We start from the raw sequence: 15,658 nt of genomic DNA, 5'->3' as shown, positions 1-15,658 counted from the left end.
GTGGGCAAAGTGAGGTCCAGATTGGGAGAGGTCTTGAAGCTGGCCACTCGTGGAACAAAGGTTGAACTCTGGTAGGGTCCTGCCTCTCAGAGTGGGGAGTGGGACCTTAGGGGTCTTCAGTCCTTCACCTCATGTACTGCTTGGCTTCCTAGATAGTCTCTGCTATGGAGCTGCTTGTCTATCCCATGAGGCATCATAACGGATGGATGCCCTTGATACTAGCTCATACATCTTGTCTTCTCAGAGAGACAGAAGGGTTGTGGGGAACAAAGGGAGCAGAGACTTCAGTTCAAACCTTACCCTCTACATCCCATCTCAAATACTGAAAACACTACACTCTATGCCCCTTTGTCAGTGACCTTTCCCTGGCAGCTGGGGGACACAGTAACTAATTAAAGTAGCTCCTCTTCCCTTGAGGGACAAGGGGGCCTCCCCTAATCTTTGCTCTCTCACTAGCCTGGCCCACAATGTGCCCATTTGGCATTTATGAGCTGTGGTGGGGTTGGAGGAGCTGCAACAGTTGGGCCTTCCTGAGGTGAACAGGAGCCCCATCTATGCAGCCCTGGTGCTTCTTCTTTCCCTGGAGTCTTACTTGGGAGGCAGTGTGATTCGGTGGAAAGAGCACTGGATTTTGAGTCAGAGGATCTGGGTTCAAATTTCAACTCTGCTACTTACCTGTGTAACTTTGAGGCTCCTTCTGGCTCTAAATCTACCACCCTGTGACTCTACTTAATATTCTGTTGCCAGGACAGCTGGCAACGCACCATGCATCACGGCCCTATGGCTGCCTATAGTTGTCCAGACTGTCTGCTCTAACCAGTGACACTCAGAAAAACCCAGTAAAGAACTGACCACAGGGAAATCAAGACCGCCTTACACTTGCACAACCACCTTGAACTTTCCCTAGAGTGTTCACATCTACTGTCTCATTTCAGTTGAAGGTCTACGGGTGGCTGGGTGGCCCAGAGGGTAGATGATTGGACCTGGATTCAAATCCTGCCTCAGACACTTCCTAGACCTAGCTGTGTGACCCTGGGGAAATCACTTAATCCATCTCAACTTCAGTTTCCTTATCTGTAAAATGGGGATGATAATAGCACCTACCTGCCAGGGTGGTTGTAAGTATTAGATGAGATCATATTTGTAAAGCATTTTACATACTTTAAGGCACAATATAATGCTAGGTATTCCTATTACTTGGGGCAGCTAGATGGTGCAGTGGATAGAGTGCCAGGCCTGGAGTCAGGAGGACCTGAGATCAAATCTGACCTCAGACACTTACTAGCTAGGTGACCCTGGGCAAGTGGCTTAACCCCGTTTGCCTCAGTTTCCTCATCTGTAAAATGAGTTGGAGAAGGAAATAGCAATCACTCCAATATCTTTGGCAAGAAAACCCCAAATGGGGTCAATGAAGAGTTGGGCACGACTGAACAATTACTATCATTATTACTATGTCTTCAAAGACCTTACCATTTACTGAGGGAAGGGGACATACAACATGCACATAAGTGAGTAAATATAAAGTAATTTCTGGAGGGATTTGCATTAATCACTAGGGGATCAAGAAAGGACTAGCATAGAAGGTGGCACCTGAACTGAACCTTGAAAGGAGCTAGAGATTCCAAGAGGCAGAGTGGGGCAGGAAGGGCACTCCAAGCATGGAGGACAGCCTGGGCAATAGCCCAGAGGTGAGAGATGGACTGTCTTGCACAAGAAAGAACAAGTAAGTCAGTCTGGCTGAAACATGATGGAAAACAATGTAAGATCAGCCTAGAAAGTCCTGGAACCAATCTGTGAAGGACTTTAAATGCCCAGTGGAGGGATCTGAATTCTGTCTTAGAAGTAATAGGAGGCCAGGAGCTTCTCGAACAAGGGAATGAGACCCGTTTTAGGATTGCTGGTTTGGCAGCTATATGGAGTCTGGATCGTGAGAACAAAAGCACAGGAAGATGGGTTAAGAGGCTATTTCCAATAGTGATGGCGGCCTGATCCTTTGATCCTCATAATAACCTTAGGAGGTGGATGGGGATTATCATCCCTACTGTAGTATTGTATTATCTGTTGACAATAAACATTCACAGGGGCAGCTAGGTGGTGCAGCGGATAGAGCACCGGCCCTGAAGTCAGGAGGACCTGAGCTCAAATCTGGCCTCAGACCAAACACTTGTCACTTACTAGTTGTGTGACCCTGGGCAAGTCGCTTAACCCCAATTGCCTAAAAACTAAAAAAAAAAAAAAAAAAAAGACAATAAACATTCACTATTGAGACCCAGGAGTGTTCATATGGCATTAGCACGTTGGATCTAGAACTCAGGACTCCTGAAACTCAGTTTAGGCATCTTTCCAGCATGCTAAAAGGACCCTTCAAGAAGAATCAGAATGGGGACTCGTGCCTGTTGTCGCTTGGGAATTTCTGCACCCAGATCTTTCCCTGCTCCTTTCCCAAACACGTTGGGTGCCATCCAAGGGTTGGTCTTGCTCCTTTCAAGCTCTTCTCTCGTTATCAATCAAAAAGTCATTCCTGACAACTTCACATAAGCCAGTCCCGTGCTAGGCACTGTAAGGTAGGAGGAAAGGGCATGAACCCTACTCTCAAGCAATTCTCTATCTGGCTGGGAAGAATGTATGTATAAATGAATGAATGAATGAAAACACATTTAAACTCTTACTATGTGGCAAGCATTGTGCTGAGGATACAAGTGCAATCATGACAGGCCCAGCCTTCAATCAGAGCGCAGGGTTCCAGGAGTGGGAATCCAAATTCCATGGGTGGCAGGGGGTGCGGTGGGGGAAACAGAGTCAAAGTACAGGCAGCATGCTTTGGAGAAGAAGATTCACAAAGAAAGAAAATAACAGCATTTCTATAGCACTTTAAGGTTTACAAAGCATGTTTCATATGGTCTCACAATAAGCCTGTGAAGTAGACGCTCCCCACTTTAGATGAAGAAACTTAAGGCTAAGAAACATTGTGTCCAGAGGCCTCTAGAAAACAACAGTGCACAAGACAAGATGGCATACAATTAAGGGCTGAATTTTGTGGGACAGGAAGAGTTTAAAGGGATAATCAGCTGACTATGCAAGAGAGCAAGGCTTGGATTGAGAATCGTCCTCTTGTGGGACAGTATGCACTGGGAAGACAAACTAGCATGTTGTGTAGGGTGGTTCAGAGAGATGAGATAGGGAGAACAGCTGGAATATTGCATAGTCCAGGAGTAATAACATAGGACTAAAATTTAGAGAAGGTGAATGTGGAAACGAAGAAAATAGGATATATGCTAAGGAATGTATTTTTGCCTTCCCAGATGAGTAGGAATAATAACAATAATGAAGCAGAGTGTGGGGATTGATGCAGTTTTCTCTGATGCTAGGCTAGAAGTATCGCTAAAAGGTGCAATTTGGGGACCATCAACTCTGCCTCTTCTCCCACCCCCAAACACAAACTGGGGTCCTTGCTAACTTTCCAGGTTCAAAGGCAGTCTAGCAGGCATGCTCTAGAATAATCTCAGAAATTAACAAAAAAAAAACTTTAAACTCTTTAAACTTAAGCTCCCATTTTTCCACATAGGCTGCCCCCCCCAAATTCATAGATATACAAGACACTGCTAATGGTCATGTAATTTGTTAGTAGTTTAAAATAGTATTGAAAATAGGCATTAAACGGGCCAGCTAGGTGGCACGGTGGATAGAGCACTGGCCCTGAAGTCAGGAGGACCTGAGTTCAAATTTGGCCTCAGACCAAACACTTGACACTTACTAGCTGTGTGACCCTGGGCAAGTCACTTAACCCCAATTGCCTGAAAAAAAAAAACAAAAAAAAAGAAAATAGGCATTAAAACAATGTATAGCAAGCTGCAATGACATTATCCCTGATGATTTCTTTCTTTTTCCTTTGGCACCATTCTTCCTCACTCATCAGAGGAGGATGGAAGGAGGTTAGCCAGATAAAAGAAGTCTGGAGCTTCCCAGTACAGCACCCCAGGGAAGGAGTGGGGAGAAAGAAGCCAGAGGCTGGACATCATTAGCTCTCACCGACCAAAGCTGCTAGCTTGACCTAATCTGCCCCCACCCCACCACTTGACTCCAGTCTGCTCCTATGCAAAATCCTGTGCTCTCCCTCAAATCTCTTCACCTTCACATCCCCTCCACCAGGAGATCCCAGGTTACACTTGGCTTTCCCCTGCACTAGATTGTAAGGGGTAGCCCACCTATCTGGTAGCTTCTATGCTTCAGTAGAAGCTTGGAAACCATCATGGCCTGTGGTCCTCTTTTGTCTCAATACTATTGCCCCAAAAATCTTGTGTGGAAGGACCCTTCCAGATTACCAGAATGAAGAAACTTGGGGGCTCTCCGTGTGTGCCTGTGCACATTCTAAACCCCTAGATATGTCCTTCGGTCCTCTATCACTTCAATGGGAGGGTGTCCCGGTTGGGATTACAAGCATTCCCATTCATGGGAAAGGAAGCTGTAGACCTGGGTTCTAGTTGCACTTCTGACACATACTGGCTGTGTGGGCCTGGGCACGTCATGTAATTGACCAGGGAGCTCTCTTAAGATTATTAACTGCAGAGCAGGTACTGACCTGTGCTAGTAAATTTTCTCACTAGGAGTACCAATTTCATACCAATGAAATCACACATCTGAGCTTTAAAAAAAAGTGAGAGAGTAGAAATTTATATGGCACTTTAATGTTCTCAAATCCTTTCTTTATCACAATCCTGTGGGGTCAGAAGGAAAAAGTGATGAGTAAAGCCAAATTCAAGCCCAGGTACTGATCTGGGAGGGGACAGGGCTCCTTTAAATCTATCTCCTTACTCTCAGCCTGTTGCTATGTATGGGACTTGTGTGGGGGTGGGTAACAGCTTCCTTAGCAACAGCTTGGCCTTTTAAAGGGGCAGCAGTAGCCAAAGCCTCAGAGGTCCTAGCCGCCATGGGGCCCAAAAAAGGAAGTGGGGAGTCAAACAAAAAAGGAGGTGGGGAAGGTGGGAAAAAGAAAGGCAAGAAAGGTGGTCCACTATCGCCTAAACCTGAAAAAGAGGTCATCACGGAGGAGATCCGCAAGTTTTATCAAATCCAGATCCAGGACTTGGAGAAGAGGATCATTCAGTCAGTGAGCTGGGAGGCCCAGACAACAGCCAGCCAGGGTTCCACAGTCCGCTGGTGCAATGGGGGCAACAGACGCTGGGCCCCTGGGAGGGAGGGGGGGGCTGCCCTAGGTTCCCCTCCTGGCTCTGGTGGGAAGAGTCCTGGATATGGAGCCAAGAGGCCTGGGTGTTAACTCTAGCTCTGCCTCCAACCAACTCTGTGACCTTGAGCAAGTCTTACCCCCTCACTCCTGGCCTCAGCTTCCCCATCTATACAAATGAAAATGAAGAGGTTGGGATGGATAGCAGCCCTGGGCCCTTTCAGCTCTAACAGTCTGAATACCAGCGTGTTAGGGAGTCCAGGGAGTACCAGAGGGCAGCTCTGAGGACCAGGAAGCAGGAGTCTAGGGGTGGGTGGTCACTGTGCTTGGCTCCTGGAAGGGCTCTGGGCCATAGTGGGACATTGACAATCTGACTTTAGGGTTGTCCAAGCTCCTCTTTCTGAGCCCTTTCCCACCACTCAGCACCTCTATCTCCTCTGCCTAGGGTGACTGAGTAACCTCAGCTTTCTGAAAAGCTTGTTCATATTGAAGTAATGGGGACTTGGTGTGTTAGCCCTTCAATGAGGGGTTTGAATTGTATAGGGTTTGGGGTGAGTGGGCAATGACTAACCCAAAGAGCTAAATGGGACTTTCAAGCATCATTCAAAGACCAGATACTTTGGGGACGGATGGACTTCTTGGTGCTGTCCTCAAAAACCATCACAGAAGTGGCTATTTGATATTTATGTAAATCTGATTTAGCTCAATTCTTTCCAAATTTGATTCTAAAATATGTACTGAAGTGTTCCCCTCCACCGATACTATCTGTTTTGTAATTAATCATAACACAGATTTTGAATGCCCCTAAAACAGGACTCAGAGGGAGCTTATTCAAAGTTTTCCCCAGAAAGGTAGAAACAACAGTCATGCTTCCAGCCTTTAGACTTTCTGCTCAATGTCTCGGACTCCCTGGGCTTTTCTCAGCCAGCACTGGGTAGGTCATCCAATTCAGCACCCCTGAAACTCCTGACCCCTTACTCCCCTAGGTATCAAAAGAAATGGGATGAGATGGTGGTGAAGGATAAACTCTTCCGGGCTAAGTTTGAACAGCTGGCTCAAAATAAAAAGGAAATTGTCTCCTTCCTCAAATGTTCTCTCAACCAGCGAGTGTTTGAGATCACAGACCTCAATGAACAGCTTCAGGGGCTGCAGATCTCCAAGGAGATGGAAAAGGATGCCTTTGAGGCCCAGCTGGCCCAGGTTCGCCACGAGTTCCAGGAGACTAAAGATCAGCTCATCTCGGAGAATGTCTTGCTGGGTAAGGGAAGGGCCCAAATCAATCAGTACATCAACACATCTTTACTGAGCACCATCTATGTGCCCCACCTTGGTTAGGTTATACCCTGGAGGAGACAGGAGGAAGAAGAGACAGTGTCGGTGCCTACCTTTGGTGAGCACATAGTCCAGGTGGGGAGATAAGATGTAGCCATATTGTACTGACTAGGTAAGGTGACTAGAAATTAATGGGACTCTAACAAACTGACCAGAACCTAGACATCCCAGAGAGTCCCTTCCTTCCTTCTTTCCTTGCTTCCTTCCCTCCTCCCATCCTTTTTTCCTTCCTTCCTTCCAAACTCTAGGTAGTCACTTTCAGCTGGGAGGGATGAGACAGTTTCATTGAGGAGATGGCATCTGATAGAACCTTGAGACATTAAGATGTCAATAAAGGACAAATGGGGTTGGGTAAAGCCATCCTACGTATACGGAGAAAGGTGAATAAAGATGGAAGACAGGAACATAGAACGTGTTCAGGGGCCAGTAACTGTCCACTCTGGCTGGAACATAAGGTATATGAAGGGAAGGAGTGTTAATTTGGACTAGAAAGGTAGGGTGTTGGGTCTTGAATGTCAGATTATAGACTCATTAGGCAGTGGGTAGTCATTGACAGCCTTTGAATTAAGGAGTGTGCGATAATACCTACAGGCATTCCAAAGAGGCAGCCTTAGCTCAAAACATTTCTGGAATCCAGTTTGGGAGCTGCCACCAAGAACCAGTTTATGAGTCAGAAAATGAGCTTTAATGATCTGAGAATCACACCCTATTTGTGATCCAGCTTAGTCGCCCACATTCATCATCCGACTTGGCTATGAAAGACTCGTGGCTGATTCCAAAAATCAAATCTACCATCCAAGGAAGCTCGTTATGTTCCCTTTCTGCTAAAAAGTCAAGAAAGCAGAGGCAGAATGTGGTGTTCTTTCTTCTGATGAAGCCTATAGTATGCCAGTGCTCATCTTCATTGAAGATGTGAAAGCCCAATTAGAATGTTTTTTTCTTCAAACTACAGATGCAGTCATTTCAGTAAAAAACCTGATGTCACATGAAACTTTGTTTGTAAGGGAAGGCAGTGTGGCACAGTGGATAGAGTGGTAGAGTTTGGAGTCAAGAATACTTAAGTTCAAATCCAACCTCTGACACTTCTAGTTGTGTAACCTTAGTCTCTCAGAGCCTCAGTTTCCTCATCTATGAAATCAGGCTAATAGGTTAGTTCCTATCCCACAGGGTTGTTGAGAGGCCGAAATTAGATAGTGTGTACAAAGTGCTATGAAAGCATGGAAGCTAGGTGGTGCAGTGGATAGAGCACCAGCCCTGAAGTCAGGAGGACCTGAGTTCAAATCTGGCCTCAGACCAAACACTTGACACTAGCTGTGTGACCCTGGGCAAGTCACTTAACCCCAATTGCCTAACAAAAATAAAAAATAAAAAGTGCTATGAAAGCATCAGTTGTTATTAGACAGGAGTGAACTCTCTTCAAATTTTCCAGTGGTACTTTGTCTATATCTTCTTATACCCTCTACCCTTATCCACTTCATCTTATCTCGTGCCTCTTTGTAGAACTGTTGGTGTCTCAGACTGCTTGCTGTTTGAAGGCAGGAACCATGTTGATGTTTTTTTCTTTGTTTTCCAGTTCCCAAGATAAATGTCTTTGATATTTTTTTTTTCTTGAGGAGGTGGAGAAGACAGACCTGTCAAAGGGACAAGCAGTCAAGAAACATTTATTAAGCACCTACTATGTGCCAGACACTGGGGATATAAAGACAGAAATTAGATAGTCCCTGCACTCGAGGAGCTTACATTCTAACAGGGGAGGTAGCATGTACATACATAATACAGAGTATGTACAGAATAACCACAAGGTAGTTTTGGGAGGGTGGGTACTAGTAGCTGGGATGGCTGGGATGTAGAAGATGGCACTGGAGCTGAATGGAGGAACTCCTTGTATAGAAACTCCTTCTGCCTACAACTCCTTTGTCACTTAATAGCATTCTGGAGATGCCTGCTAGCACTGACCCATTCACTGTCATACAGCTAGAATGGGCTCAGTAGGATGAGTTCAGGTAGCCCAAGCTCCAAGGCTAGCCCTCTATCTACTATGCTGAGCTATCACTCATCTTGCACACAGAAGGGACTTAATAAGTGTTTATTGATTGATTGATTGATTGTTGAAAGAATAATGGTATGCCACCATTGAGGTTATTTAAAAAGAATGGGCCACAGGGTTTGAAAATCATTCCCAAAGAGAAGCTCCCAAGTCCAGTCTCCCAAAGGGACCACTTTGAAGGGGGATAGCACTCATTTGGATATCTAAATTATGGTCTATTTGTTAAACAATCATTCTCATGTTGTTATAGTTGTGTCTTACAGAAATGCTATAGGATTTCTTACAAGGGAGACATCAGTGTGCAATGGAACAAACAGGGAGGCCTTGGTGAGAAGGGGTGGGATTTGAAGTGGGTCTTCCAAGTCACTTAACCCCATTGCTTAGCCAAAAAAAAAAAAATGAAGTGGGTCTTGAAAAATAAGTAAAATTTAAATAAATGGAAGGGAGGAGGGAGGGTGGTCTAGGAAGAAGGCTCTGCATGAGCAAGGGCCAGGAAAGGTTCTTACAGGGAGAGAATCATTGTTCCATGTAAGGAACAATATAGGCAGTAAGCCTAGATTAGAGGAAAGCACCTTGAACTTAAAGTCAGTGTGCCAGACTTCAAATATTGTCTCTAACACTTAGTAGCTGTGTCCATGGATAATTCACTTAAATTTTCTTTCTGTTAGTTTCCACGCAGGTAAAATGACGATAATATTACTTAAATTTCCTATACCACAAGATTCTTGTGAGCAAAGCACTTTGTAACTTTCAAAGTGCTCCATAAATGGGAGTTATTAAGAACAAGGATGTCAACTCAGGGAGAGCAGAGGATGCATGTAGCAGAGCTGTGGGAAATAAGCTTGGATCCATAAGATGCAGGTCACAAAGGAGCTTGAGGGGAGGGAGAGGGACAGGGGGTAGTTCTGGAGGTGGAGGCCTTAGGAACAACTGTCTAGAGGTAGAACACTGCACACCCCTTTCATGCCACCCTCCACAGGCCTGTTGAAGTCCTTTGGCAATGCTGGGGTCTGCTGACTCACTAGGACTTCTCTGGGCAGGGGGAAAGCTGGCTGCCCTTGACGACTATCGGGTCCAGAAAGAAGAACTCATGGCCAAATTTGCCATGCTGGAAGAACAACTGAAGAAGGAACATGATGAGTACAAGAACTGGATTTACTGCCTGGAGAAGAATGCTGTGTTAGAAAAAGACAGGTCTGAGCTCCCCAATAGCTGGCCTGTCTCCCAACCCTGTAAGGTCCAGGAAGGGCAATGACGCAAAGTAACACTGGATCTCCTGGGGATCCAAAAGAGTCTGAATTCATTCACTCAGACCTAAGGTCTGGGTTCCTCAACTCAGAAGCAGTTCTATCTGAGTGACCTGTTACCACCTTTATTATTTGTTTGACATTGCACAAGTCACTTCCCCTCTCTTGGCTTCAGTTTCCTCCTCTGTAAAAGGAGGGTATGGGAGTAGATTTCTAAGACTCCTGCCAGCTCTGCTGACGTCCAGTTTAGCAAGGCACTGGGGAGAGGGAGTAAGGGATCCAAGATCACAGAATGTGGTTTGGGAGAGGGGGGGTATTGGAAACTGCCTTCTGGGCAGATCTAGGACTCTGAACCCTAGGAGGACTCCCTCTCCTCCTCCCCAAACCTCAGACTGAAAAAGGAAATAGTCCAGCGAGTGAACAAGGTGGCAGTCGAGTTTCGCAAGGTGTCCGCTCTCCAGATATCAGAGACAACCAGGAAGGTAATCCAAGAGAACATGGCAGTGACCACAGAACTGGCCAAAGTGTCCAACCAAAGCCTACAGCTGTTCAGTGAGAACGAGGACCTGAAAGGGGTCACGAAGAAGATAAGCAAGCAGCTGGACTTGCTGGAGAGCAACAAGAAGATGATGTGTAATGATAGAATCAGTCGCCTCAAGGTAACATCTGGCCTCTCAGAGGCTGCCTTGCCTTGGGGGCTTGGGAGCCAGGGACTCTAACGTCTTTGTCTTTCCCATGGGATGCTTCACACCCTGGGATCTGAATTCATCCCTTGTAGAAATGAGAAGACTGTGGGGAGGGTGGATGGTGGTGAGTGGAAACATTTTGGGGGAATAAACATTCTCCCTCTCCTCCCACCCCTCATGGCTTATTTCTTCCTGAAAATGGTGGGGGGTAGGGCAGGAATTTCACATATTTTTCCTTGGATTTTTCTAGGCCTTTACAATTCTAAATGTATTAGGCATGATTATTTTCTGTGTGTTCAGTCCTAGGCTAAAGAGAGTGGGGAAGCTGTCCAATAAAGACATGGGGACAGGTAGACTTAGAAAGAGGCTGCTCTAGCCCACCCTTTGCTAGCCTCTGCCTCTTCACTATTCCTCTGTGGCCTTTCGTTTTCTATACTTCCTTCTGATGTAGACCATTCTAGACAGAGGGCATGGATAATTAACTTGAATAAAAATGTAAGGAGAGGGAGGGAAAGCCTATCATGTGACTTCCTGACAGCAGTGAAACCACCTGGAGAAATACATAGGGCTTGGGGGAGCAGGGTATGGGAATGGGGTGGCCTGTAGGAACCTGTGGGGGAAGATTGGCAGCCTTTTCCCACTGGTCTGTATGTCACCCATAAAGTCCATCATCACATCTTCCCCACAACCAACCTACGCAGCTAGATGGTGCAGTGGATAGAGCACTGGACTTGGAATCAGGAAGACCAGAGTCCCAATTCTGCCTTAAATGCTGTCACTCAACCTTTGCCTCAGTTTCCTCATCTTTATGTATCTCTCTATATAAAGTGCTTTGCAAACCTTAAAACACTATGGAAATGCTAGCTATCGTTATCATCCTAGCTGATATGGTTTCTGGCCAAAAAGTGTGAGGAACAGCAGCAGAGAATGGAAGAAGCTGCCAAGCTAAGGGCCATGTTGGAGCAGCTGGAGATGGCTTTCCAGCAGTTACAGCAGGACAACCATGATCTGAGGTAGGCCGCCCTCATCCAGGAGGCCCCGGGCCACTGAAAACCCAACCCAGGGAGTTAAGCACTTCTAGCTCTGCCCGACCAGGGTGCTGACGGAGTGAGGCTTCTGCAACTTACTGTGGAAGGCTTTACATGTCCTAATACATGTTGGTTAAACAAAAACTGGGATTGGATGTCAGGGGCCTGTGGTTCTAGCCCCTCTCTGATCCTCAGTCTCTGCATCTGTAAAATGGGAGATGACACCTGGGAGCGGGTAAGCATGACCAAATGGCCTCTTGAGGCTCTTCTCTTCCCCAGAAATCAGAGATTCTGGGGAAAAAAAGATCATCTGGTTGTTGGAGGAGCAATCTAAACAATTCTAGGATAATACAGTCCTGCCGTATGCCTCCCTCCTTTATGTCTGGACTGGGAGGGATTGGGGAAGAGGGTGAGCAAGACCTCATGATCCCTCATCTGACCCTCCCCAGGAATGATGTGGAGAAGTTACAGATAAAGCTCAGGTACAACCAGGTGAAAGCAAAAAAATTTAGTGAGGAGCTGGAAAGGGAGCAGAAGCGAAGTCACAGTGTGGAACAGGTGCTGACCCAAGCCAGGTTCCTGCTCCGGGATCTACTGTCGGTGAGGCTTCCCTGCAAGGGACACTGACCCTGGCCACAGGCTAATGGCCATGAGGGGTGGTCTTCTATTAAGAAAAATTGATAAAATCATGCTTCCTGCCTCTAGACAGAGAGGTGAGGAACTATGGTAATGGTACTAAACTCAAATAGAAGCAAATCCCTGCTGGCCTCATATCAACTTAGAAAACCACAAATAGACATTATCTATGTTGTGTGGTATGTTTATTTTATTAAACATTTTCCAGTTACATTTTAATGTGGTTCATTGAGCCAGTTTGACACTTCCAGGCTGCAGGTGTGGAATGAGACAACCAATAAACAGATGTTTTGCTTGACTGTACTTATTTTATTTGTAAAAGGGAGGGCTTTTATTTGGAGGCAGAGTTAGTAATGATACACACAAGATACATACACACTAAAAGAGTGTCAATGGCACTTTTAAAAAAATACAGAGAGCAGAAGGAAATTCAGACAATTAGGGCAGAGTTGGAACATGTTCAGTCTGAAACATGAATTTAAAAACTTGTTTTCCTCCTATTGGAGATCTGTGGTTTCATATGCAGTCCTCTTTTACTGTTCTCCCTATGGGGAAATGTTCATGTTTGTTGATGTGTGGCAAGTTCCCGATGATAAAGATTTTTTGTTTTTGACAAAGCAATAGGGCAGTTAACACTTTACCCGCCCCTGAGCTGTAGCTAGCATATCAAGGATGAACACAATGGGGAGGACCTGGGGCATACAGGCCACATATATAGATCCTTACATATGCAAGGCCCTACTTTAACTACAGCCTCATTTTACATTCATTTCCAAATAAACAGGTTACACTGGTAGAATTCCCTGGAGGAAATGCAAAGTTTATGAGCATCAGAGAGATGAAGTGACTGTCCTGGCTAGGCCAATGGCTGGTTAATCCAGCCAGACACTTTTGTACTCTGATTCTGTCTATGCTAAGCTGCTTCTCTGAATTTGGGGATTTTCACTTCACAAAAGGATTCACTACAAATTGTCTTTCAGTATAGGACTCAGCAAAAATGTATGTGCTTTGTTTTGTTTTGTTTTGGAAAGTCCAGCCTGGGAGTCAGGAGCCCTGGGGGTATAATTCTAGGTCTGCTCTGTGATCTTGGACAAGTTGCTTTCTCTCTCTGGGCCTTAGTCTCTTCCTGCCTGCCCCTACCCCTTTCCCCTACCCTCCTGCCCAGGGTGGTCGAGTGGTCAATGTAAGGAAAGCACTTTGGGGCCAAAAATCAATGGGCTACATAATTGCAGGCTCAGGATACAACACAGCTGGAGTTTGTGTGTGTGTGTGCTCATGCACACACATGTGTACAAGCATGTTCTGACCTCCTCTTATACCTTTGACTTGCCTCCCCTAGATGCAACCTGAGCACTCTGAGGATGGCCAGTTTAATGTGCTCTTCCAGATGGCGCAGAAGGAGACACTTCACCAGATGATGTCCATACTGAGCCATGCTGTGGTCCTCGGGCCACATGTGGCTCAGTTCATCAGAGTCCAGCGAAAAGCTCACAGCTTTTCCATAAGGACACTGCAGGAGAGGTGAGCAGTTACCAACAGTATTATTATTAATAATTCACATTTGTATTGTGCAATGAGGTTTGCCCAAGTGCTTTACCCAAATTTAGAGGTAGGTTGTCTAAGTACTATTATCATCATTTTACAGAAGAAGAAATTGAGTCCCCAAAAGATTGAGTGACTTTATCCATGGTCACACATCTAATAAGTATCTGAGGCAGGATTTGAACCATATCAGTCTCCTGTCTCCAAGTCCTGTATTATAACTACTGCACCATACTGTCCAGCCTAGTTTAAAAAAAGGTCACTTGGGGATGGAGTGGTGCTCGAAAATCTTCATGGGAGAGGGATTCTCAATGGAGTTTAAAGGATGCCAAAGGGTGGGTGGGGGCAGGGGCTGTCACCGTTCCATATCTGTTCCTTTGCTAGACTTCATGGCCCTGACTTGTCACCCTCTCAGATGTGAGAACTTCAAACCCATCCATCAGCTGACCCAGAGCATGCCGTATAGGCCGTCGAGCCTGAGTGCAGTGCTCCAACCAGCCCACATCCCCTTCAACCCAAAAGACATGTAAATACTATCCCAAACCAGTCGTCTCAGAAATTTCAAGGTATCTACTGCCCCTGAGGTGCCGAGGGGGGAAGCAGGAGGGAAAGGAATGATGGAGACAAAGAAGAGCCCTGTCATCTGCTGGTAGGGAGCAGGGAGGGAAGAAAGGGATGGAACTAAGGAGAACATAGCTCAGATATCACTTTCCCCGAATTTTCATTTTTCAGGTGTCCTTTCCAAACTCCAGACAACTCACACTGCCTGCTGTCACTTTGGAGAAGAGACAACTCTCTTCTGCCTCCTCTGTGCCCTCAGACCCTTCGGAGAAGGAAACAGAGGAGGAAGAGCAAGCTTCACTTTTGGAAGACAAACCTTTATTCCCTGGGGAGGGACAAGAGAATAATTAAATGTACCGTAAATTCGTGATTACACAGGTGTGGGTAGGTCTCACGTGGGAGGGTGGGGAGAGTGCAACAATGTGGGTCATGTGAACCCGGGGCCATCATCCTCACTGCACTTTACCTCAAGCCTGGACCAAGGCTCTCCCCAGGGGGGCTGGAATGCCAAGGCTCTGCCCTGTGCGTTACTCCAGTAAGGCAAGGAAAGGCTGCCGGTACCCTGTTCGGGGGAACAGTCCTTTATGAGTCGTGCCCTGGCCCACCCTGGTGGGTAATGTCACGTCAAGAGGGGCCTGTGCATGTGGTCCTTGCCAGGCTCCGCTGGCGGATGTGGCTGAGAAGCAGCTCCGTCGCCTGCTCCAGAAGTGGGGGTAGCTGTTCCTGCTCGGCTGCTGTGAACCTGTCCAACACGTACCGCTCCACGGCCCCTGGGTGGCTTGGTCGCCCAATGCCTACTCGGAGCCGGGGCATGACCTGTGGATTGGAGGGGTGAGCGGTACAGCGCTGACAGCTGCCTACCCAGAAGAGACACCGTCTTATCCAGAGCAGAAGGCTCTGCTTATTATGGCCTCCTGCTTAGCCCTTTACCTTGAAGCCCCTACCCAGGTACCACTGCAAAGCTGTGCCAGTAGCCCCACAAGGCAGGGTGAGGAATGAGGCCCAGGAGAGATGGAAGGAATACTGCTATAGGGGGGACGCAAATAGCAGAGCGACTCTCTGACAGGGGTGGGGAATAATGGTGGAATGCATTCTTCTTCTCCATGGTACCACATGGCTAGTCCTGGTGAATCAGGAAGATGGACATGCACAGGAGGACAGCAAGGCCAGGACTGAGGCTGTCACCAGCTCCCTTCAAAAATCTTACCTCAGAGGCAGCTAGGTGGCACAGTGGGTAGAGTACCGGCCCTTGATTCAGGAGGACCTGAGTTCAAATCCGGCCTCAGACACATGACACTTACCAGCTGTGTGACCCTGGGCAAGTCACTTAATCCCACTGCCTAACCCCGCAAAAAACCCCAAAAAACAAAATAACAAAAAACAAACAAAAAAAAAAA

General features: G+C 46.5%; 1 protein-coding gene across 1 annotated transcript; it reads left to right on the top strand.

Moving 5' to 3' along the window:
• The first annotated feature begins 4,927 nt into the window (after positions 1-4,927).
• LOC114048620 (cilia- and flagella-associated protein 157-like) lies at positions 4,928-14,878 on the top strand. Its single transcript, XM_027869660.1, is given in 9 exon segments — positions 4,928-5,103; positions 6,169-6,440; positions 9,602-9,755; positions 10,200-10,467; positions 11,377-11,507; positions 11,972-12,122; positions 13,498-13,679; positions 14,116-14,285; positions 14,288-14,878. Coding segments are annotated over 9 exon segments (1,602 nt in total). The 3' UTR covers positions 14,386-14,878.
• The last annotated feature ends 780 nt before the right edge of the window (positions 14,879-15,658 follow it).

This window comes from Vombatus ursinus, unplaced genomic scaffold (assembly GCF_900497805.2).
Source record: "Vombatus ursinus unplaced genomic scaffold, bare-nosed wombat genome assembly UNPS02014793.1, whole genome shotgun sequence".
NCBI lineage: Eukaryota > Metazoa > Chordata > Mammalia > Diprotodontia > Vombatidae > Vombatus > Vombatus ursinus.
This window is presented reverse-complemented; position numbering and strand designations above follow the sequence as displayed.